General features: G+C 34.8%; 4 protein-coding genes, 2 long non-coding RNA genes and 1 pseudogene across 8 annotated transcripts; 4 read left to right on the top strand and 3 right to left on the bottom strand.

The window, feature by feature from the left end:
• The first annotated feature begins 604 nt into the window (after nt 1–604).
• Nucleotides 605–1084, top strand: LOC147934778 (Toll-Interleukin-Resistance (TIR) domain family protein). The gene is made up of 2 exons (XM_087472790.1): nt 605–937; nt 1055–1084. The coding sequence occupies exons 1-2, from the start codon at nt 605–607 to the stop codon at nt 1082–1084; spliced, it is 363 nt and encodes a 120-aa protein (XP_087328916.1).
• Nucleotides 1005–6706, bottom strand: LOC104724895 (disease resistance-like protein CSA1). 2 transcript variants are annotated; one of them, XR_757794.3, is made up of 8 exons: nt 6468–6706; nt 6310–6388; nt 5512–6235; nt 4250–5399; nt 3678–3992; nt 2592–3572; nt 1593–2502; nt 1005–1504 (listed from the first exon to the last, which is right to left on the bottom strand). XR_757794.3 is itself a non-coding variant. In XM_010443460.3 (7 exons), exons 1-7 carry the CDS (start codon nt 6471–6473, stop codon nt 2050–2052), a joined length of 3708 nt encoding a protein of 1235 aa, XP_010441762.2. In that variant the 5' UTR covers nt 6474–6706; the 3' UTR covers nt 1005–2049. The 2 variants fall into 2 exon arrangements, 1 of the variants encoding a protein (XP_010441762.2); XM_010443460.3 differs by having other exon boundaries at nt 1005–2502.
• Nucleotides 5523–7439, top strand: LOC109127704 (uncharacterized). The gene is made up of 2 exons (XR_002034246.2): nt 5523–5947; nt 7029–7439. It is a non-coding gene; the product is annotated as an uncharacterized LOC109127704 (long non-coding RNA).
• Nucleotides 7440–7473: 34 nt separating this feature from the next.
• Nucleotides 7474–10470, bottom strand: LOC104724896 (protein NUCLEAR FUSION DEFECTIVE 4-like). 2 transcript variants are annotated; one of them, XM_087473620.1, is made up of 4 exons: nt 10020–10159; nt 9222–9350; nt 8416–9067; nt 7474–8327 (listed from the first exon to the last, which is right to left on the bottom strand). In XM_087473620.1, exons 3-4 carry the CDS (start codon nt 9042–9044, stop codon nt 7859–7861), a joined length of 1098 nt encoding a protein of 365 aa, XP_087329746.1. In that variant the 5' UTR covers nt 9045–9067; nt 9222–9350; nt 10020–10159; the 3' UTR covers nt 7474–7858. The 2 variants fall into 2 exon arrangements, with proteins under 2 accessions (XP_087329746.1, XP_010441763.1); XM_010443461.3 differs by having other exon boundaries at nt 8416–9350; nt 10020–10470.
• Nucleotides 10436–11723, top strand: LOC104728559 (multiprotein-bridging factor 1b-like). The gene is made up of 3 exons (XM_087473621.1): nt 10436–10906; nt 11254–11337; nt 11588–11723. The coding sequence occupies exons 1-3, from the start codon at nt 10765–10767 to the stop codon at nt 11590–11592; spliced, it is 231 nt and encodes a 76-aa protein (XP_087329747.1). The 5' UTR covers nt 10436–10764; the 3' UTR covers nt 11593–11723.
• A 378-nt stretch (nt 11724–12101) lies between these two features.
• On the top strand, nt 12102–12801 carry LOC147934777 (uncharacterized). Its single transcript, XR_015571685.1, has 2 exons — nt 12102–12363; nt 12458–12801. It is a non-coding gene; the product is annotated as an uncharacterized LOC147934777 (long non-coding RNA).
• Nucleotides 12802–18679: 5878 nt separating this feature from the next.
• On the bottom strand, nt 18680–23077 carry LOC147934776 (uncharacterized; annotated as a pseudogene).
• Between the last annotated feature and the right edge of the window lie 2094 nt (nt 23078–25171).

Genomic DNA, 25171 nt, shown 5'->3' with positions numbered 1-25171 from the left:
ATGAAAAACAACAAAGATAAATGGGTAGGAATCTAAACGGGTAGCATATAAACGGGTCTAAAGGGGTATATTATTAAACGGTCGGATTTTAATGGGCAGGGTTTTAATTGGCAAGATAGACTCATTTTAACATCAGTGCTAAATCATTAGAACTAAATACATTTTTGTAAAAAAAAAATAATAATAATAATTCATTAACAAAATTAATATTAAAATAGTATATTAACAAAAAAAATTAAAATAAACTTGTCATGGTATACCCGGCCGTAATCTAGTTGATAATTAAAACTTGAGAAACAAAGTTGCAATAACCGAAACTTCCAACGGAGGCAGTATCCACAATGTTAATATTAAAATGGGTGTTTCACAAGACTTGTTCAAGATGACAGAGTCTTAATCGTTGAAACTAAACACGCACCAATTCAAATCATTCAAATTGCTTTTAAATAATAGTATTATGATTTTGTTATTCGTTTTTTTAATTACTTACATTACATTACCAAGTTGCAGGCTACTCTATTATCACCAAGTTGCCTCAGAAAGACAGAAACACCTCAGAAACAAAGCATTTCCAAGAAGCTACCAAATCTACGATTTACAAGTCATGGCGGGTCAAACCATGGTCAGAATCAGCTTTGATAGGTCAGAAGAGACACTACGGTGGTCCTTTGTCCCCCATCTCTCTGCCGCCCTAGGCCGTAAAGGCATCTTTGTGTCTACGAATATGCATGATGAGTCTGTTGCTTCTGTCTTGGTTTTATCTAAAAACTACTTATCCTCCAAGGAATTGTTGGATGAAGTATTTAAGACTAACCAACGGAGACATGACAAAGGCCATGTGGTGACCACTGTCTTTTATGGAGTTAGCAGATCAAATGTGCAAGAGCTGAAATTGAATTTCGGCAAGACGCTCTTTGAGCATGGGGCTTCAGATCAAGTAACTAAATGGCGCAACGCTCTTACAGAAATATCATTACTTGGCTATGAAGCAAGCAATTGTCAAAGGTTAGAAATACCTTCTTTATTTTTTTCCTTAATACATCATATAACATAGCAAGTGATAAGGGCAATACGGTTTTTGTAGTGAGTACGAAGTTGTAGAAAAAATTGCCAGAGATGTTTATGAGAAGATATTTCCAAAACAAAGAATCGGTATCTACTCTAGGATGCTGCCAGATATAGAAAACTTGCTATGCAAGCAACCATGGGGAGTTAAAAGAATAGGGATTTGTGGTATGCCAGGCATAGGCAAGACAGTGCTTGCTGAAGCAATCTTTGACCAAATGTCTGGTGACTATGAAGTCACTTGCTTCGTCCACAACTTTCATGAAGCTTATCATGAAAGGGGACTTTACGGTTTGCTTCAGGAACATATCAACAACCTTCCAAACAAAACACTTCAACAAAGAGTTCTTGTTGTTCTAGAGTCGTCGTTTCATCATCTTTGTCTTGATTTACGTGTTTGAGTAACTCCTTCAGGAACACCCTCCTCAACTGCTCCAGGCTGTATTTTTTTGACATTGTTAAAAACAAGTGAGTTGGAAACTTCCACCCACGCTTTTCAAACAAAATTCTTGCAAGAGTTGTTTTACCAAAGCCGGGCATTCCAACAACTCCAAGAATGCAAGTTTTTCCTGGTGTCGAGAACAAGGCCTCTTCCATTTGCTTGAGTCGTAGTTCAACTCCAACTAAAGAATGCATTTTAAGCTTCTCTAAACTTCCTGAAGAAGATGTGTTGTCATGATAAGAGCTTACAATGATTTCTCTTCCTGCGTCTTCTTCTTCACTTGGAAGGTCAACTTCCTTGTTTTCAAAACTCTTCTCTAAATTTGGGTTAGCGTCAGATTTTGCTTCACAGAAGAAATTTGCATCCTTTCCCGGACATGGACCAGAGTAAGATTCATATTGGGTATCAACATGACTTCCAGAGTTTCCATAAGATATTGCTTTACCTAGGACGTTCTCAATCCTTTCTGGAATTTCAACAGTCTCCGCATCCCACCTTATATTCTCCCTTCCATTGGTTGCATAAACCAAACTACAGCCACACTACAGCACCTTGCACCCTTTTAACACATCTGTACCATCTGTCACTTGAAATTCAAAAGAAGCCTCAGCTTGACTACATCCCTCTTCATCTGCTTCCCCACCATATTTCTTGATATCTAACGTACTGGTATAGCCAACAAAGATATGAGACGGCTCAATCTTCCCCGGTGTGTTACTAGGTTCCCTCCAACTACCAATAGTGTAGATAAAACGGTTATGAGACCTGTCTTTGTAATTGAACACACAATTACATTTTACTAAGACACGGTTCCTCGGCTTGTGGTAGTCAGGAAATAGGATAACAGCGCACAGAGCTATCCCAGTAAACTGGTTGTCACACCAATGTTGAGGAAGTTTTTGCTTTAACACTGACCCAGAGGCTTGGTGACTAAACCACGCTGGTACTTCCCATCCAGGAAAGCAAGATCCAGTGAAATCTTCCAAAACCGAACCCTACAAAAAAAAAAAGAAAATACCAAACCATATTAGATACCTACAGAAGCTACAAGGAAGACTGGAAAATGACATAGAAACAGGCATACCCCATTGTATCGAGAGAATGCATCTAACACTAACTCACTTCTCCACCGAGTATAAGATATGATACTATCCTTAGCATCTTCATCCAACTTGTTACAGTTAGAAAAATTGAATGTGGCATGGATCTGCTCTGACAGCACTGGAAGAGCCAGAGGATTTGCAACTCTTTCCAGTGAATCACAGCCATGAGCATCAAAGTACTGAAGTCTTGGTGGAAGCATAGGTATAGAAGTCAGCAACTTGCACTGCCTCACGTCCAGCCAATTTAGATTGTAAAGTTTCCCAATATCAGTTTGCAGGCTGACAAAATCATTTCCGCTTAAACATAGACGTCGCAGAGAGCATACTCCATTAACACCACGAGGCCATTGCCTTGGGCCAAAAGGTTGTACGACCATATCTGCAGAAGCTTGGCCTTCTGATATATTTGCACACGATATGTTTGGCATCTCTTTTGCTCCTATCCTGTTGATAAGTAAACTCTGGAGATGTTTCATGTTTTCCCTTAAATCTGAAAGATTCTTAAGCCTTGAACAACCAGAAAGTATTAGCTTTTCAAGAGCTTTCAGCTCTCCTAAACAGTTGGGTAGACACTCCAGCACTGTGCAGTTCTTCAAATTCAATAAGACAAGTCTCTGGAGCTTTTTGATGGCTAGAGGAAGTCTCTTAATTGCGGTGCCATCTAGATGTAATACTTCTAAACTTTCAGAGATAAGCTGAAATTCCTCGAGGTTTGAGCAGTCACTAAGGATGAGAGTATTAAGAGATATTAATTTCATCTTGGGAAGATATGAAAGATGTGTGCATCCTCTCAGGTTCATGAAAACGAGAGATTTCATATTTTGGATTTCCACCGGCAACTCTTCCAAACTCGTGCAGCCTTCTAGATTTAATTTTTGAAGATTTTCAGCTCTTGACAATGCTGACAAGTCGAGCAAATTACTGGAGTGGCTTAGATCTACCCACTTCAAACGTGGTGTATCCTGTGAACCCGTCAGAAGGCAAACCAATTATAAAAAAAACTGCACTAGTTACTTAAGCAATCTAATGTAAAGATAACAGAAAAAAGATGGCATAAGAAGCCACACCTTAACACCTTCCCAAACACGTTCAATGTTGCTGTGTGGCAGCCTAAGGTCAACAAGATTTTTCGGTCTGAAATCGGTTGCAAGTTCCTTTAAAGGGAATTTCAGCCAATGAAGATATCGGACCTCTCCAAAACGGAATTCAAGCCCCTCAGGGAAGTGTACTTTGGATTCAGCTATACATTGCCGAGAACAACAAGAATCGTATATTTTCAGGTACCGAAGATTGTGCATATAAATGAAGGTTGAATCGTCCAAGGAGATGCTCTTCGTTAACTTTGACATGTCTAAGAAAATCCCTCTTACGTTATGGGCATCCTGATAGCAAAGCAGAAGAAAACATGTTAGCAAAGGATTCTGTTTAAAGTTAAATTAAAAAACCTTGTCTAGACCAAAGTATATATATTCTAAGTTTAAACAATTTACTATTGTTGTTCCCTGTTGCTCATATCCATTTCACAGTTCGTGTTTCAGGCAGAGCAACCATTGTTTTCCTTGCTTACTATGAAAAATTATCTGGAAATTTGTTTAGAAAACATGATTGGATTTTTTTCTTTGACATGTAAAAAACTTACCAATAGTTCCCTATTCTTTAGTTTGATGATGATATCTTCGTAGTTCCACAACCTATGCCGCAAAGAGAAATCAAAACCCCTGCTGAACCTATACAGTAGATCATTCATCTCTACTTGCCCGTCAGAGATTGTAATCAGGAACTTGTTAGCAAGATCTCTTAGTTCACTCACAGAGCCAGTGGTGTCAGGATCTCCTGAATCCAGTAAACTCCTAACAAAATACTCATCTTCTGATTTGAAAAAGTAGACAATGTCAAGAAACACATCTTTCTGCCGCTCATTAAGTTGATTGAATCTAAAGGGATCTTGGGTCCATGAATTGTAACGATCTGTCATAATTCCCAGCCTATGTTCCCAGTGAGCCTCATCTTTCCCATAAAGTTCAATACCTAGTAATATGAGAGCTTGTGGGTGACCTCGGGTGTAATCCACAAACTTTCTTGAGAGGCTCATCTGGAAATTCTGTGTGGCACTACAGATTTGATCATCGAAGGCATGAAAAGTAAAGAGTTGAAAAGCCTCTTTGTCGTTCAATAACGGGACAACAAATATATCATCAGCAAAACCCTTGAGCAATGACTGGTCAGACGTAGTAATAATGATCTTACTTCCCTTCTTAATCCAGTCAAGGTCACTGAGGAGAAACTCTAGTTGTTCCTTGTTACTCACATCATCGAGGACAACAAAAACTTTATTCTGAAGAAGTTTATCCTTCACGGATTCATGTGTTGTCGCTGGAAACTTTCCTTCGAGTAAGACTTCCAGGAGGGTCTTTTGTAGCCACACCGGCCCATATTCATCTGACTTCTTACGGATACCCCAAAGAGGCACACAACGTAGAAACTTGCAGTTCCACTTTTCATACAGCAGCATTGCGAGAGTGGTTTTACCAATACCAGGCATCCCTACAACACCAATAATGCGAGTTTCATTGCAATCAAAATCTAACTTCCTCTCGAATTGCTCCATGCGTTGCTCCATTCCAAATAGCTGACATTTGTTAAGATAATGCTTTTCTCCTCTTCCTGTGGGCAAATCAGGCCTTGTGCCTTCACATGTAGAAAGAAAGAGAGATGGAATTTCTCCTTTCTGCAGGATAAGTTTCTCTAGGACTTCCTTGACGGTGAGAGTGATGAACTCGCTCTCAGAACTGCAGAAAAAAAAAAAAAACGAGAGCCATGTAAGCCAAGGAATCAATTGAAGAGCGAAATAAAAAAAAAAAAAAAAAATTGCAATTTATATATATATATATATATATATACCAGTGTTCCTCGTTCAAGTAGATGCCCTTCAAGGACGCAACAGACTTTAAAGCTTCCTTCCATTCAATGATACGGAGATCCCGATTCCTTCTCCAGGAATTCCAAAATCTAACACCGAAGTCTCCCTTCAGTTGTGTAACCTCCGATTGCTCCACTTTGTAGAAAATTGGAATGACTAATAAGAGTTTCCTTTCTTCCATGAGAGCTTTGATCTTCAGCAGCTCGCTTAAGCACCATCTTGATTCTGCGTACTTGCTCGAGAAGATTACGAGTGCCATCCTGGATTCCTCCATCCCCCCGACGTTGACTCCATATTTTTCCAAGGCTCTCACGAGGTGGCCGACAAAACCGTGGCTCAGATCTAGCTTTTTTTCTTCGACAGCTCTCTTGTTCTCCAAACTAATAATAAAGGTCGCATCTGGGTTTGCTTCACCAGGTAAATCGTCATCTCTTCTGGATTTTGCTTCAGCTTGAAAATTGTCAGTGAGAATACCATCTCTTTCAACTTCCAAGTTTTTCATATATGATTTTAAAAAGTATGTATAGGCTTTTTCATCCGGCTCTTTGTAATCTATCTTGGGTGGTTCATATTTGTTTACGCTTACAATATCCGCAAAAGCTACTTTTTTCCTCAGACCGTTAACTATACCGACTATATCGATTCCATCACCAGTCACAACCATATGGTCCCTGTAAACCCCCTTGATTTCCACAGCTGACACGCCTATAAAACATTTGCAATAAACCTTCAGATTCACACAATAATCTTTAGATCTCTAGGGTTTGAATCTCTGTTACCTGCAAACTGTACCACAGTTTCCAGTGCTTTTGATCGGGTTTTGTCGTGTGTCATATCAACTTTCAACACGAAATTTTTCTGTATACAATAAGAAAAACCTCTTAGTATCACACGAGAGTATCCAAGTAAATTACTTGTTCGAGTCCACCATATATACCTTCATCTTCTTGTTTTATCCACGATTGCTGCTGGTTCTCAAGATGTTTTTAAAGATGGTCTTCTTGATTAATCACTCCGAATGTTTTGCTCAGAAATTTCTGTGTTTGCTGTTGTATTTTTGGTTTGGTCTCCATGAGTTGTTGGGTTCGTTGACTCATTTCTTTGTTTCAAGACAGAAGAAACCAAGATGCGCTCAAAGTCTTCGTTTATTTTTATTTTTATTTTTTTTTTGTCGGCAACAAAATTTTATTAAAAAACATTAATTTACATCAGTCCATGATGAACTTGACTTTCTTATTCTAGTATCCTTGGCTAAACTATCAGCAGTAGAGTTTACATTACAAGGAATCTTAACAAAATAAATCTTATCATAGGATCGACTAAGATTCCTTATATCCTTCAGATAAATAGCAAGAAGAGAGTGCTTTTTCTGATACTTCTGTTCATCATTCAAAAAAATAAATAAACTTTCGATATAAGATAAATGCATCTCCACAAAACATCACATTGTTGTATCCAAGCTTGTTAACTTTAGATAACGCTGATCTTAATGCTTCAGCTTCTACTTCAAGAGGTGTGTTCATTGGATTGATGGATGCCCTCCCTTGAAGAATAATCTGATCATTTGTGTTGCAAAGAACCCAGCCAATTCCTGCACATTCAGAAGGCTTGTAGCTCGTCTGGTCTGCAAAGGCACTCTCTAGTGCAAATGTGTGACAAGTTTGATCGATGCCTTGACTAGAGCATCGAGAGAGTCGAAGAAGATAAAGATTAAAAACAAACAAAAAGTCAATATTTGTGTTATAGTAATATTATGTTTGTAGTTTCCAAGAACATATTAGTACACTGACAATACTAGAAGGTGTGTTCCAACTCCATGTATAATTTATTTGAACTCCTTACCCGCATAATTTTGGGCCACTTGGCATTTATTTTTTTAGTTAGAAATATATTATTCTGTCATAACATATTAACATGTCATTTAAAATATCGAATTCAGTTGATTTTGGAATAATTATAATTTGGAACGAAAAACACAAAGAACAAACAATCCAACGAGCATAATTTTGTTGACATTGAGAATTATCAAAAAGAAGAAAACTAGGATTACACAGTATGCAATTGGACCTCATTATGGTCTCAGTAATTGATTGTCTCAGGCTGACTCGGCCATGTCGCTAGACCATGACATCGAATGCTCCCCTAATTCAATTCCCCGGTCCAACTTTACCGATCCATTGCCACAAAAAGCAAATCTGAACTCTTCTGACCAAAAAGTTCTGTCCTAAGATTTCTCTTTCTTCTTATTTCTGCAAGAAAGATCAAAACTTTTGTGCACTAATTAACACATCTCTGCACAAGTTTGAGTTGTCACTTTCAACTTTTCTTCTAAGAATAGAGCATGCTTGAAGTTATCCGATCTTGTTCAAAACGTTGATAGGCTCGTCTAGTTCTCAGAAACAAGACAACACTTGAAGCTAGACCAATCACAGACAAGCATCCCCACCACACAAACGTTAAGAAATAGCAGTCTCGTCCCATACATATAACCGACTCAGTCTTTGACCCAGCCATGCTATGGGATTCATAGACCAAAGCAGCTAAGAAACCATAGACCAACGATCCTATTGGTATGTTTGTGATGAGGATGTTGTGATTAACCCCAACGCTGTTGGGTCCAAAAAGCTCAGATGTTATGGAAACAGCTGCTGCAAATATGAAACCCGAACTCAGACCGATTAGAGCTGTTCCTGCTTGTAACGCTGCCAAGCTTCCTGATGATGCCAACAAGAAAAGAGCAATTGTGGTTGGTAAAAGAGCAACGGCTAGCCACCCGGTTCTAGCAAAATAGACCTTCCTGCATTATTCACATTATTTCAATAACATCATAATCTTCTCATAATGCGAGAATCAGAGAAGTACAAAGGCTTGTGTAAGGGACTTACGCTCTGATATAATCTGGTGTTGCTGAAAGTAATCGACCAAAGAATGAGAAAGACGAATAAAGCGTGACAAGAGTTGTTGTCTCAGAGCTTTGTCCTAAGGATTGTGCAATCTGCCCCAGGTTGTTGCTATAAACAAGTCCAATCGTACCACCGCAAAAATAGGCTATATAGTAAAGCCAGAAATCTGATCTGCATAAGAGCAAAGATAGAGGATGTTCCTCTCCAAGCCTTCCAAGCTGATTTCTTGTAACGAGCTGATTGCAACAACATTTGTCGTCGTCTTCAATGAAACTCTTCTGATCAGGAGTAATGATGGCTCGCGCTACATCATCGTTTAGCAACTGGTACCCTTCGCGGCTGGCTTCACGTGTCACCATTCCTTTATGCATCTCAAGCTCATCGACATCAACAAGAATGAAACCAGAACCTTCTAAACGGAAACTGGAGTGGATATTGTGCAGATACCAATTGCGAGCGTAGATTAGACCAGGAAGGCATAGAGGGAGAATCAAAAGAAGAATTGATCCACCAAAGAGAAGACGAGCCGAGGTTACATCAGAAGTCTTTGAACCAAAGAGAAGCAGATAAACACCATTCAATACCGCTAATATGTTGAGCAAGAGAAACATGAAAGAATCTCTTCGAACTCCATCTGGTGGAAGAGGTTCAAGAGGCGGTTGGCGAAGAATAGGAATAAGAGCAGCAAAGGAGACAACAAGAGGTATAAGGGAGTTTAAGAGAAGGTATTGTTGCGTAGAAACAGGATTAATTGCGTTGTAAGCAAGAGTGTATAAAGCAGCACTTACGCCATTAAAACTCACTGTGAGAGAAAGTGCAAGTGATCTGTTTGCTGGGAAATTTCTGATGCAGAGCACAAAACAGACTGTGTTAAACCAACAGATACTTAGCCCAGCTAACAAACAACACAGAAACACCTGCCATAACATCACAAAACCCATACTTTAGTCGCGCAAGTTCGGTAAATACAATGTTGTGTTTGATCACAATCTTCTCTCCAAGGAAGTAGTTATTATTCATTCTTCCTCAAAAACTCAAAAAAGTAATATTTTTAATTGACTAGGCTCAATGGAAGATGGTTAAAATAATCTCATATACACATAAACACATCTATCTGAAAATTAAATATTATATTAACCACATGACATGATGACAAAGATCCTCTAATGCGCCTACTCGTCCAAAAAGAATAATTCAGAAGAAAGGAACCCAACTGCAAAACTATTTAAATGCGACAAAGAGAAAGTATTTATATACACACAAAACTAAGATCCGATCACAAAGACAACAATAAAGATTCTCGAGACAGTCATCAAACCATGACAAAGCAAAACCAAAACACGTGCAACCAACCAGTCAGATGACTAATTCACTAACTGAACTACTAATCAACCATTCAACCATCACCGACTCTTCTCTCAAACCTCCAAATCTTGATTTCCATATTATTAATCAAGAAAATGTTTATACCAAAAAAAAATAATAATAATACAAACTTTAAAAATATGTCTTGATTCAAGAATCAAAGCAACAGAGACTAAGGAGAACATGTTAAAAAATGTTGAATTTTGTTTTTTTTGGTTTACCAGGATATAAGGCAAAGAGATAACGTTAGTGATGACAAGCCACTGAACACCATAACCAACGAAACCCATAATCGCCGCCGCGAAGAGAACCGTCCAGAGAGGGAAATACAAAAGTGCAAGTCCCGATGACCAACCGAACACTTTTCCGAGATCCGAAGCTACGGCGAGGTAGTTCAATTGCACTTGCGAAATCCCTAGAACCGATTTCAAATTCGACGAGTACGTCGAGAAATCGAAATTTGTACCGGTGAATGCTTGAATCCAGATCGTCGCTACCAGAATCATCCATTTCCGTGATTGTCCCGCCATCGTCTTTTAACAATCTCCGACGTACGGTTCCTGATTCGCCGGAGATTCGTTTTTGTTTTTTTGTGTGCTCTCTCTCTCTCTCTCTTTATCTCTGTCGCTCTCGTGTGAGTTGATGATTCGAGAGCTTCTTCACTGGACTACTAAATAGAGAAACGAATCATGTTGGTTTACGTGGCACCCTTCATGAGTAAACCGAATTCGAATCAATTTTTACCCGGTTTAGCTTTGTGTTCATTATGATTTCTGTTCGGTGTTGAGAACAATGTCAAATAATAAAAAGTAGTGCTATTATTACATGGGAAATTACCTATAATATTACGTAAAAGTTGCCTTATTTACTATATATAACAGTACGTTTCAAATCCTTCTTACTAAAACACTACAAAAAAGTTTATACATTACTTATAACCCAGGCTAACTTTGTTAGAACGAAGCCATGGCAGAAGTTGGACCTATAACTCAGGATTGGGAGCCCGTTGTTATCCGTAAGAAAGCCCCTAACTCCGCCGCCAAGCGTGACGAGAAAACTGTCAACGCCTCTCGTCGATCCGGCGCCGATATCGAGACCGTCAGAAAATGTTCGATTCTTCTTCTTTTTTTTCTTTCTTAATTGATTGTCTTTGTTCTGGTTTGATCCTATCTTAGAGCTTTCTTAGATCTCTCTCTAGATTATTTCCTTGATTGAGCTTCAATAGATGTAACTTAGCTTTCAACGCCTTGGGGTTATTGTGATTTTCAATTGAAATTTCCGATGTTTTTGTATTGCTGATTTGATTGTTGTTCATATTAGTTCGATAGCTTAACTACTTCTTCTGGTTTGATTTTGGTTCTTGAGTCTTTGTTGTTGTTGTTTCTATGTGCAATTTCCAGTTATGGCTTCCATCTGACATTTGATTTTGTGTGTGTGTGTGTTGTTTGGATTTAGTCAATGCTGGAACCAACAAGGCTGCATCAAGTGGCACATCTCTCAACACCAAAAGGCTTGATGATGACACTGAGAACCTTACTCGTAAGTCTTATCTTTAATCACTTGCTTTACTTATGGTGAATTGATTTTCCTAATGGCTGTAAAGATTAGATAGTGGTAGTCTCAGGCTCTGTAATCTGGGAAAATGAGGTTCTATGTTTGTCCTGGAATCATAAGAGTTTAGTTCTTCTGTTGTATTACCTGAGTTTTAGCTATGAGGAACCTTTTATGTATTGATATTTTATCTTGATGATAGAGCTTCATATATTGATTATGCAATTGTGAAATCCAGATTAACGTGTGCCAACTGAGCTAAAGAAAGCCATTATGCAAGCTCGAACAGATAAAAGCTAACCCAGTCCCAACTTGCTCAGGTATTTTATTCTTCCCTCTTGTTAATGCTCTATCAACGTGTGCCAACTGAGCTAATGAACGTGTGCCAACTGAGATAACCCAGTAATCTCCGGGCTTGTTCATGCTCTTAAGGTGAGTTTTTTTTTTAATTCACGATATGATTTGGGTGTTATGAGTCTTGTGACTATATGGATATTGGGTTTTAGGGATTGATTTGATTATAAGAGAACTTTGGTTTTATAGGGATTGTCTCTGCTTCTTAGTTTGATTGGTTTGTAAAGTTTGTGATTTCTTCCAGCAAATTGGAACTGGTGAGTCGACGAGTTTATCAATTGTGAAAGAGGTTTTGCTCAATCATGATAGGAATTATTTCTGATAAAAAATGTTTCTAGAGGAACAAGAGTTCTGACATTTTCTCATCATTTCTTTTGATTTATTTTTTTATTGCATAGTTTATGAGACGTATAGACTGGGAACCCATTTGCCACAGAGCCTGGGAAATCAAATGGAAACAGGCGCTGGAAGGTTATCCTCATCTGGATTTGTTCTGCTTGATTGCCCTCAATCGATGAAGATTGAAAGCAATAACACATTGCTTCTGGGATCTCAGCGATTATTTTCTGTCTTTGTCGCATGGGTGGAATGTGTGAGTAGCTATCTGAAGTCTTTATCAAAAGCGCAAACCAGAAAGAAGGCTCAGGGAGTCCTTGTATGGTAAGTATAAGTTGAGAAATACATATGTTAATTGAGATTAGTATACTTCTACCAAGTGTAGCTGTTGATACTTGTTGCCTTCTATTTCTTATAGGTAGTGTACATAGTATGTCCATTTCCTGAACCTTCAGCAGTTTTAAGGCGATTGTTGAATCGTCTATAGCACTTGGATCAATAATACAGTCAGATAGAGACAGGAGATCGATACTTAACAGTCATGTTGCAAGGGCGTTTGGTAGTTCTGCTGCTGTTGACGAAACATCAATATCTCACATTCTCTCATCCTCCCCTGACAATGGATCTTATAAACCCAGGGATTTTATCATTACACGCATTGGGAATTTTTTCGAGCTTGAATACCTTGGTAAATTGTATTCTTTTATACCTCTCTTTGACCCTTAAATTCTGTTCTTAATCTGATATTTCATCCCTCTCTTATTTCAATTGCGCCTGGGAATAGAATTCTCTAGTATTGTATGTGATACAAATTAACTCACAATCGCACAATCAATCAAGAAATCACCAAACAATTGATTGGGTATTCATAAAACACTAATCGATAAGCCAGCTCCCAGATTGGGAGAAACCCAGCAAATATTTTTAGAGAGTTTTACAATTTTTTGGTAAGATTCAATGATGATAGCAAAATGAAAACAATCACATGGTTTTTATGTTTCCTCCAACGGTTCCTTAGCCGCTTAATCCACACCCTCCACGTGTACCGCTTGAGATAAGCCGACTCCATTTGATTCCTTCTCACGTGCTACTCCACACGTATGGTTCTGTATCAGTATGGTACATAACCCTGGTATTTTTTTTCTTGCTACTGATATAACCGAGTGGCAAAAGGCAATTTATTCAACTGGAGGTCCTGAGATTAAAAAGTGGCCTATTCAACTTCGACGTTCTGCGCCTTCTGGAATAGCCTCCAATAGCAACGGATCTTCCTTGTAACAGCAGGATCTGAGTCTGATTCAAGAGAGAGCCTCATCAACTAGCACACTCTACAGCTCTCATTCAAAACCATCGACCTTTGTGAAAGGTAGTATGGGGCAATGTGCTGGAAGAAAGCAGATAATGGGTGGGCAAACCATTTCTGGTACTCCAAGGGGATTGTTTCAGTGGGTTCACAGCATCAGTTTTGCTGCTTTACTGCTTTTCTTCCACATATGGAATTTGTTTTAATTGTTTGCTTAGCTTTGTTTTGTCTGGTTATTTCGGGTTCCTCCTCTTGGAGTGTAAAAATTTTAATTATTTAAATAATTTCAGTTTACCCAAAAAACAAAAAATTGAGTCTTTGGTTTCCTGAGCAATCAAGACTTGACGAAGAAATTAAGAGTGTTTTATATCTGAAAATTTGGTTTTTTGGGTTTTAACTAAACCTATGATCTTTATAAGTTGAATTTTGAGCTCTAAGATTTGTTTGGTTGTAGTTAATAGAATTTTAGGGTGAATGTGAGGTTTTATGTACAACTAGATCACTTAGGTACAACTGAGAAAATTTTAGTATAATTTGAACTACTTAGTGCAACTGTACTAGAGCTATTAAAATAAATTTAAATATGGATCATGTGAAAACAAAAAAAAAAAAACTTTTGCAGCGGAATATTCATTTAAAATCATCATAAGTGTGGTAAAATGAACCAAAGACAACAGAATATTAGTAAAAATTTATTTGGTATACACATAATTATACATAGTTGTCCAGTTGTACTCTCATATTCATAGTTGAACTTTTGCATTTTTTTCGTATTTCCAGTTGGACTATAATATAAATTATTAATTAGCAGTTGACCACAAGATTTATCACTATTAATTAGCATATACAAGGTTTTCATAACATAATGTTCATAAAAACTTGGGTTTCACCTCTTTTGCTTCATTTGAGGTGATCACTTATTAAGTCTTCCTTATACTATAAAGAGTGTTTTATATGAAAACGATAGTATATATTAGAAAGTGATAAATTCTTGTATTGTTGATTAAACATGGTTCTTTAATAGTTCAATATGTAAAGAAATTCTTGTAAACCTTAATTGTCATTTTCATATTTTAAATATAAATGCAAATCTAAATATATATATAGTTGTACCTAGTTGAACTGAGTAATACAATTCGACAAATACTATTTATGTTATCTAAATATTACCCTCTATAGTTAAAATGTAATTTTGTGTGGTTATTATTCATTACCTCTCAGAAATATAATAAATAAATAAACAATTACGAATTACATAGGTTGTTCTAGTAACATTTCTTTCTTGTTCTAATAACATCTCTTACTTGTTCCATTTCCGGTGAACAACAACGACAATATTAGCTAGGGTTGCAGAAGAAGATATGTTGAAGATGACTACAAAATTATAATAATATCTTTCATTAAAACGGATTTATGGACGTACACTAAGCAAAAGAATGCTATGTACGTACATTAATCTCAAGAACATTATGTACGTACACCAAACTGCAACATACATTAAACAAAAGAACGTTATGTAAGTACACCCAAACTGCAACATGCATAGCTTATATTTTTGACACCTCTATAACTATGTTCAACGGTGGATTTGACACTTCTATAACTATGCTCAACGGTGAGTTTATTTGTAATTGTGAGAATATGGTGAGAGAATGTGTAGTTATACATATCTTTATGCGTGATTGTTTCATTTATCTCCCTAATTAGTCTCAAACAAGATTGAATGACATAGTTCGCTTTATGATGATTGCTATCACGTTTCTCACATAAGTACTTGTTTTGAATGTTACATTAAAATAACTTGTGTACGTACATGTTTTGAATGTTTTGTTTGTAAACAATTTGTGTGTTTCATATGTATGTATGCGTTCATAACTTGTGTACGTATGTGTTCATATGTACGTACACGTTTATATGTACGTACACGTTCGATTTTAGGTTTAATGACTTATGTCTATATTTTTTGGTTTCACTTGTGGGGTTTTTTCAATTTATTTTTCCCCTGCCTCAATTTATTTTTTCACGACTTATGTCTATTTTTTTGGTTTCACTTGTGGGGTTTTTACTCAACTATTATAGATTTTCATCTCAACATCTGATTTCTAACTTAAAAACCTATAAAAAAGTGAGTTATATAGATCCCCCTATAAGTCTATCACAACTCTATACTGTCTTTGCTTGATCAAACAAATTCGTATTATTCTGGTAAGACTTTACAGCTGTCAAAAATGGCTACTTAATCTACCACAAAATAAAAGTCTACCAGTACACTACTAAAACTATTTCAAAAAACAAAGAAAGTATACTAAAAATATCTGTTAAGGACTAAGTCTGTCACATATATCTGTCGCAATGTGCCATTAATCTACCATAAATATATTTCCTACCTTTTAAGTCTATCGTTCTACCCGCTCAAAACATAAGTCTATCATCAAAGGCAGTTCCTCTACCAACTTAATCTAACGCAATCATATATCTATCTAATTAATCTACCTTAACCATAAGTGTACCAACACTACAACTAAGTATACCAAGTAAATCTAATGTACCTCTTCAATCTGCCACCTTAATATACCAACTATAATTATCAACTTTATGTACCAGAAAAATGTACCGTCAAAGAACCGGTAGACTTTTTCCCAGTTCCCAATGTTTTTATTTTTTCCACTAATGGCATTAGGCGTAATTGCGTTTTTTTCTCAATACTAGTTTCAAAGGTATAGTGGATACATAATTTATTCTAGTAATTATCAACAATTGTGTGCTACTTTTGTAGTAAGGAAGTTTTTATGTAATATTATAGTAACTCTCCCTTATTACATTAATAATTGGTCTCTTTATTTGGATGAGACATTCATAATTGGTCATATGTTTCTTAATAATAGTAACAAATTTGGGAAAGTTATCATTGAATAATTACCAAGTTTTTTGGTATTCATTTGCAAACAAGAGTTTTTAGTGTTTTTTTTGTACAAAATATAACCAACTAAATTTGTCTTGCAGACACAGAATACATAAAATGGAGATACAACAAAATTCACCATATTCATTTATGTTGTCAAGACTAGGTCACACATCATGTTAGTGCTATCTCTTTTTTATTTTTTTTCCCTACACAGTAGAAATCAAATTGAAGGTATCCATAATGAATATGTACCCAATAAATTTCTACAAAAATAGTTACTTAGTAATATTTGTTATTGGTGCGTCAAGCGTTCCTCGAACCCTAGTCCCCACCCTTTAACAACCTTCCCACAGGACAAGCTGTCACCAATTGATCTGCAGGTCAATTGGTGACAGCTTGTCCTGTGGGAAGGTTGTTAAAGGGTGGGGACCAGGGTTCGAGGAGCGCCTAGCGCACCAATAACCTACTGGTGGATTTGGATGAATAGTTCCATTCCACGATGAGGGGTTAGGATCGATGCCCTGCAGGGCCAGCTTGGGGTCCGTTGGACGGCTAGCGGTGGGCTAGTGAGGTCGACGGACGATCCGTTGGAGCAGTGGGCTAGTGGGGTCCGCGGGACAGGTTGTCACATTTACTTTCTGAAGGGCAAGCAAAGCCTTAATAACATGTATATATACCTTCTTTTTTTTGAATGAAATGTAAAATTTTAGTGAAAATATACCAGTTTGACACAATTTTGACAATTAATTGCTAGATTAACATTTCATCATATCCAATAACTAAAATGACACAATTTTTATGTAAAAAGACTAGAAGCCCAAAAACTTTTTTTTTAAAAGTTTTTTTAAAAAAAACGAGAAAACCAAACAAATATAGTATTAAATATTTTGATTTAAAAATATGATTAATAAAAAATAAAGAATGATTAAAAAGATATGATGTTTATTTTTTTAAATAATTTATAAAAATAAAATATGATTTGAAATATAATGTATAAAAATAATATTCAAAAAATTGTTTATAAGTATTATGTATAAAGATATGATTTAAAAATATGAAGTTTAAGATTATATAGTTTAAATAAGTTTTATAAAAAATATAATGTATGAAATTATAACTAAAAAATAATGTATATAAAAATTATTAAAATAAGATTTATGAAAATATAATATAATATATAAAAATATGATGCTAAACTTTTTAATATGATTTAGGAAAATTAAAATGTATAAAATATGCTTTAAATATATGAGTTTAAAAATATAGTTCATAATATGATTTATAAAAAATATAATTAATAAAAAAATGACTGAAAAAATATAACTTAAAACAAATCTTTTGTCACTATATTTACATTTTACATCTAATAAATTTGGTATCAAACACCAGATTTTCGGAACCAAACAAAAAAACTGTCATAACGTAAACAAATATGCCATAACATATGGTGTTCACATATGTCATTTTAGTAATTTTTTAAAAGTGTTATAAATCTGTTATCAAACGACAGATTTTTAGTTAAATTCAAAAATCTGTTGTAACTTAAAAAAATCTATCATCACTAGAGAGCAACCTAGTAATTATTTCTGAAATAACTGTGGAAAATAAATCTGGGAGACATTATTTCAAATCTGTCATATATTGTGAAAGTTTGTGGTGTTTTTATAAATAAATCTGTTATAAAAAATAAATCTGTTATAACTGTAGTTAAAAAATCTGTCATCCAAAATAAGTATGTCATTAAAAATCTGTCATACAAAAATAAATCAGTTGTGCAAAAACAAATCTGTCATACACAAACAATACTGTCAGAACTAGTTCGACAGACTTTTGAAAATATTTTGATTTCTTAAAAAAAATCTGGGATGGTAAATTTGACTTTATTTTTTTTTCCAAACAAAGCAAAAAAGGTATTTTAGGTAAAAAAATAACTTATTTAACCCTCACATTTTATGAGTTACTTTAGTAATTAACCTCTTAATTTGGGTCAATCTAGTTTTTCTCTCAAAATTTTATTCATAAAAAAAACCTGTTCTTTACATTTAGTGTAACATTTTTTATAATTCTATGAACTTTCATACATTGAAAACAACATTATGTTCTGGTGGAGAACCAGAAAGTAAGGATGTCTTCATAGTGATGATGGCCTGAATTCAAAAGGAGGAGGAGCTTATTTATGTATATAGACCTTCTTCGACAAGCTACCACAAAACAACCCAAACCTACAAAGAAATATACAAGCAAGATAGTTCTATGCAGGTAGACAAAGCTAAACAAGCACCAACAGTAGAACAAGTCTATCAGACAAACAAGCAATATCGCTCTATGCAGGTAGAATGAAAGAGACCAACTTGGAACAAGCCTATTCATAAGCGTGAGAGAGAGAGAGAGAGAGAAACCTAGCACCAAGCTACCATATTGACTATCTAACGTTAGAAACTACCATTGTTTAATGGAGTCACAAAGGGTACAATCTCAAGTTTAGGAACCTGAAGACCACCAACCCTTTAACCTGAAGATCCACCGTTGGCTGATGGACTCGGTGCTTCAACAGAGCAATGAAGCACAGGTGGTGTTGAGCTTTCTTTCTGAAACACGAGTTTGGCAATAAGGTCTGCTGAAAGATCAATGTCAAGCTTATAATCTGCCGCAAGTTCAATAGCTCTCAATCTTCCAACATCTTTGTTACTAACCTAACAGATATACCAAAAAAAACATAGATTTGTAAGCTCTACATCAATGACCAAGATTAAACAAATGGGAACCAATTCTTACTTTTCCCTGCGCTGAGCGTCTTAACATGGATGACCTCTTTCGTTAAGATATTTTGAGCTGAGAAGTCTATAAGCTTGAACAAACATATAAGTCAGACTGCAGGAATATAATGCCGGTCATTTATGAGACGTAGTACTGGGAAAATCACATTTTAAAGCTTAAAAGTGTCACTAGGTAGTACTTTAAACCTCGAGAAAATTTTACTAGCACTATAAACCTTTAAAATGATTTCACTAACATTTTAAACCTTAAAACTAACTTTGCTGTTTGTACCACCATGAAAGATGACGGTACAGTAATATCCGTCAACGTGAAAAAGTTAAATTATGCTGGTTTGATTTATATATTTGTTTAATTAATTTAATTTAATTTAATTATTTATGACGATAGATAAAAGAAAATTAAAAATACATCAAAGCAAGAAAAAATGAAGAATCATAGATAAGGTTAAAACATTTGACAAATGCAAAATTGAAGAAGACAATATATTTAGAAGATTCATTGGTTTCCAATGAGAAGTCAATCGATTTGAATCAGAATCTAGTGGTGATGAATTTATTAAAAGGATTAATAATGTGAAGAGTAATGTTGTAAAAGTTTTGTCAATAATGAAGATGAACACAAATATATTTATTTATAAAAACTAAAACTAATTAAAATTTAAATTAAACCAACATAGTTTAACTATTTCGGGTTGACGGATATTATTATTCTGTTATTTTTTATGGTGGTACAAAAATAAAAGTTAGTTTTAAGGTTTAAAGTGTTAGTAAAATCATTTTAAAGGTTCTTACTGTTAGTAAAATCATTTTAAAGGTTCAAAGTGTTAGTAAAATCATTTGAAAGGTTTATAGTGTTAGTGAAATTCTGTCGAGGTTTAAAGTGCTACCCAATGACACTTTGAAGGTTTAAAACGATGATTTTCCCGAACATAATCTGCAAAAGATAGAGGAAGTTTAGTAAGATTTTACTTCATACTTATGTCTCTGTAAATGTTTTAGAACCTAACCTGAGATATTAAGTTCGAGACCAAGCGAATGAAATAGCTTTGGACCCTATTTGTAATGAGCAACGTATGTGACAAGTAGCGCAGTCTCTTCGTCATTAATCCCACTCTTTATTTCATATGCCACAATGAACAACAGAAAAGCCAAAACCTCAAGAGTTGATCTTGGAGCTTCAATTGTAATCAGATTTTTCCATATATTGGCTACCTGTGTAGCCTTAAACTGCAGACGAGGCTTCTCCAATCTTCCAATTTCGACTAGCTCTTCAAAAACAGAACTAAATTCTCCACTACTAACTCCCGTAAACCAGATTCTTTTCTTTGATGAGAATCCCTAACTTCTCCCTCCACTAGATCAAGAACATATTCTGCTGGATTAAACTTAGCTCTAAGAACATTGGAGACTTCATGGTGACCAAGAGAAGCTGATAAGATTTTATAACGCTGACCAAGAGGATCTCCAATAAACTGCTCCATCTCTGCAACAACGACCTGCTGCTCATGCTTAACAAACACAATGCTAGTCGACTTTCTCAACTCTTTCTTCTTCAACTCAAGTTCTTTTACTGATCTCCTAACCTCAATGAGTGTGTTTTCCTCTGACTTGATCTGGTTCCTCAGCGAATCAAGTACCTTACCTGCTTCAATCTCCGCTGCTTCAATCTGGTTCCTTATCAAATCAAGCTCCTTTCTCTTGTCACCTGCTTCATTATTCGCTGCTTTAATCTCTTTATCCTTTTCTTCAAGTGCATTGGTTTGTTTCTTCATCTGGTTTTCATCTGACTTGACCTGGTTCCTAAAGCAAGTCAAGTTCCTTTTCTTGAAAGAAAAAAAAAATTGAAAGATTAATGGAGCGAAGAGGAGATTTGTTTTATATTGCCTCTGAAATTGTAGCCGTTGCGATGGGCATAATAGAAAAATCACAAGGCCCATTGGGTATCTAATGTATTTTTTAAGTGTGTTTTTGTCCAGTGAGAGATATTTAATTGGTTTGACGTTGATAAAAGTCTACGTTCTTAGGGGGTTGATTGGTTGAGATTTTTACGGCAAACTGTTTCAAATTTGTGATTATAAGAAGTAAGAACAATGACTCTGTGACTTGTGATTTTTAGAAAAACAAAGTTACATTTCGTTGGCTTAAAAACAATAATCATTCTAAGAAAAAGTTAAAGAAGTTAGACTTTCAGAATTTTAGAAACACTTTTACGATGATAAAGCATAACGTGATTGCCTCACCTCCAAAGAACTTGAGTCTTTTTTGTCATTGCCACGGATACACTTATCCTAAGCGAGTCTTCAAGACTTTATAAATTTATATTAACATTTTTGCAGCAGTTTGTCAAAATAGTTTTGAAGTTGGAAAGTATTTACAAACAGTACTATTATCATTAAAACATTTTTCAAAAAATTCAAAAACAAAATCGAAATATGCAAAAATAAGGTATGTGAATTAAATATCCTTCTATCAATCCAGTATAATGTTCCTAAATTATCTTCACTTCCGAGCCTAATAATCTGGCAAAACTAAACAAAATTTTCGTCATTCCAATATATGAAACTCTATATTCACTCTAATCAATCATATTCAATTACTTCAAATTTTTTAATTTTTAAAAAAATTCCTCCAGATTTTCAGTCCTCAATATATAGATCTAAAAAGTTGCTATGCTAAATATAAAATATTTAATCTACAACGAGATTTGTGGAAAAGTAACACTACCAAATAAAATCTATAAAAAATACATAAAAAACAAAATATTAACTTCCTAGAGAGTCCGATTTAGTAATATCCATTGATATCTATATAAACACAGCCTCAAACATATGACACCAACATCTACTGCCAGAAACACAAACATAAAAAATTTATATTAATGAGTCTCACTTGCTTTTCAAAGTTGTTTTTTTTTTCCACACGCCCAAATACATATCTTATTCTTCAAAAGTACATACATTGACCTAACCAGTGTAATTTTTTGCTCTCTTTATTCTCAGGATAACTAAGAGAATGATTTTAAACAGGTTATTCTTCAAAGGTACGTTTGTTTTAGCATTGTCAGATGCCTTTCAAAATTATGTGTGTTTCACAAGTCAAAGTACATATCATATTTAAAACTTATTTCGATTTCTTACTGTAGGGTAATTCATAGCGAAGGCAATATTGACAAAGAAACAGAATCTGAGTTTAGCTCACCTTTCCCAAGTATCATCTTTATGTGTATTACTTCCATAAATATAAATTGTATATTCCATAACATAAGGTTTTTGTAATGCAAATATTCGAAGCCTAATCGCGGCGGACGACACTATGCTGGCAAAGTTATATTTGTGAAGGCCACGCATTTTAATTATGAAGTTAACTATCTTTTAACTTCTATATTATAGATTTCCTTTATATACAAATGGAATAGTAAATTATCGATTTAGGCCTTGATTGGAACAATTGTTAGTGGAGCATTAGCATTATGCAGCATGAGCAGTATGCTGCATAAGTTGTATGCTATTAATATATTAACAATGATATATGATTGGTACAGCTGTTAGCATTTAGACATAAAATTACAAAATTAGACATTTTAAATATACAAATGTAGATTTTGTTGCTAATGAAATAGTTTAAAATACTTATTTTGAAAAACAAATTAAAACATCTTATAAGCATAATATCAAATGAAACAATAACTTATGAATATTAAAATAAATGAAACAAATCATACGAAAAATAGTTTGTAAGCATAAAAACATATAAAACATATCTCAAAATTATTATTACTGCAATGAGTTGATCCCACCAGTCAGGGCTCATGTCAAGCTCTCCAAAATCATTGAATCCCACCCCTGTGACGTTCTTTGTGACACGTTTATAGATATCATATTGCTTTCTTAAATGCTCTAGCCGAGTTTTAATTTTTTTCCATTGCAAGTCCAAACCAAACCATTTCAAAAATCCTGCTCGTATGTTCTGTCTTCCCATTTCACTAAAACATGTACCTCTCCAGTATCCTTTATCTTTCTCACCACTGGCTAACACTAGCATCTCATGACTCATTTCATGGGTCCACATAAATTTTGGCTAAACCAACCCAAAAATATAAATAATACATAAACTTCAACCACCACACAAACCAAAAAAAAATCAACATGTACGTAAAACATATATGGTTGCACACGTTCTTCTTGATTCGACATGTTGAAACTGTTTACAATATTATTATATGTTATATTTCTGGCTTTGACAAAAAATGTTGTGAGACGTTGCATTAAAAAACAAAAAGGTAATAATAGATGAGAAACAATGAAAACCATCATCTTCAAGAAAAACAACAAGACATCTTCGTACCCTTTGCATCATATATGAATATACACAAGAAATTTGGATATACGATTAAAAAAATGGAAGAGTTGCTTTTCAACTTACGAGGTTTGCTGCTGCAGACTTTTCTCTGATGCGTTTTCTTTAGGGTTAGGTCAAAAATATTATTGTGAATTTATAGTAAACTCTAGGTGATTAATGAGGGTAAAATTGTATTTTAATAACTTTAAAACCATTATGCTTGGGAAATGCTTCATTTAGGAGCATTGGGCTATAGAACATTTAAAAGCCTTTTATGCTCCTTTTATGCTCCTTTTATGCTTTCTAAACAAAACATGATTGGCTTTCTAAAATCTATATGCTCACTTATATACACTACCAATCAAGGCCTTAGTATGAAGTTAAATGTTATGTTACCTATTTTAGTCTAAAATTTTAATGTTATTATCTATATAGCTAATTAATTTTTATAAAAGGTTTAAAATATATTATTTAATAAACTTTAATAAAATTAAATTATTAAAGGACTGGTTATGATCGATATTCTTATAAATTTAAAATGAATCTATCGCTACGACCATCGGTTTTATATAGTAAAAAGTAATAAATTTCTAGAGATATAATTTATATAGAAAATATAGGTCTGCGGTGTACCGTTGAAATAAGGTCCTCACAAGTCTATCGGGATTACGGATTTTAGCAAGATACGTCTTCGGTTGGCAAGTTGTCCCGAAAACTACAAATATATGATTAAAATAAATATATTATATATAAATAATACACTACAAGAAAACAAGCCTTTTGCGAGGACACATTGCGACGGAGTACAGCTCTCACAAATTTTCGAGGGATTTACTAGAAAATAAAAAACCATAGCACATCTCTCGCAAATTTGCGAGGAACTCAGTCGTCGCAAATCCGCTGCTCAATTGCGACGCATTTACGACAAATTCGCTGGGAAGGTCCCTTTCCTCGCAAATCCATCGCAATATTGCGACGATTTTGCGAGAACATACTCCATAGCAAATTTGCTATGGAATTGCGAGTGATTTGCGAAAGCCATAGCAAATCCATTGCAAAGTTAGGATAATAAGTTTTTATAAATATTACAAAACTTAATAGAATTATTCTGAAATATATTTGAATGTGTTCATAAGGTGAATTTACTAACTTTTAACATTATTTTGATGGTTTTTGCAAATTAGATATTCAAGATTTGCGACAAATTTGCGACTGATTTGCTAGAGCCATAGCAAATTCGTCGCAAATCCATCGCAAACAACACAAAACATAGCAATTCCCTCGCAAATAGAAACTTTAAACCCTTAACCCTAAACCCTAAACCCTAAAGACTTATTACATTACTATTAATGATTAAAAAAGATGAATCCAAAACTATTAATCAAAGATAGCAGTGCAACACAAAATTGTTAGAGAATTGGACAATTTGGCAAATATTTGTCTCAATGTAATGAACATATATGTGATATAGTGTAGAACATCATCATGTTTAGAGTAAAATGCAAAATTGGACAATTTTGGAAAGTTTGATGATAGAAAAGAGTATGATGACACCATTGGACCTTATAATATACTTGAAAGTTAATTTGACTAATTTGTTACAATTATTTTGATGGTTTTTGCAAATTAGATATTCAAGGTTTGCGACAAATTTGCGACTGATTTGCTAGAGCCATAGCAAATTCGTGGCAAATCCATTGCAAAGGACTCAATACATAGCAATTCCCTCGCAAATAACAACCCTAAACCCTTGAACCTTAACCTTTAAGACTAATTACATTACTAATAATTATAAAATTGATATAATTC

Source organism: Camelina sativa, chromosome 11 (assembly GCF_030686135.1).
Source record: "Camelina sativa cultivar CO46 ecotype springtype chromosome 11, ASM3068613v1".
Lineage (NCBI taxonomy): Eukaryota > Viridiplantae > Streptophyta > Magnoliopsida > Brassicales > Brassicaceae > Camelina > Camelina sativa.
The sequence above is the reverse complement of the archived record's forward strand: the minus strand, read 5'-3'. Positions and strand labels throughout refer to the sequence as shown.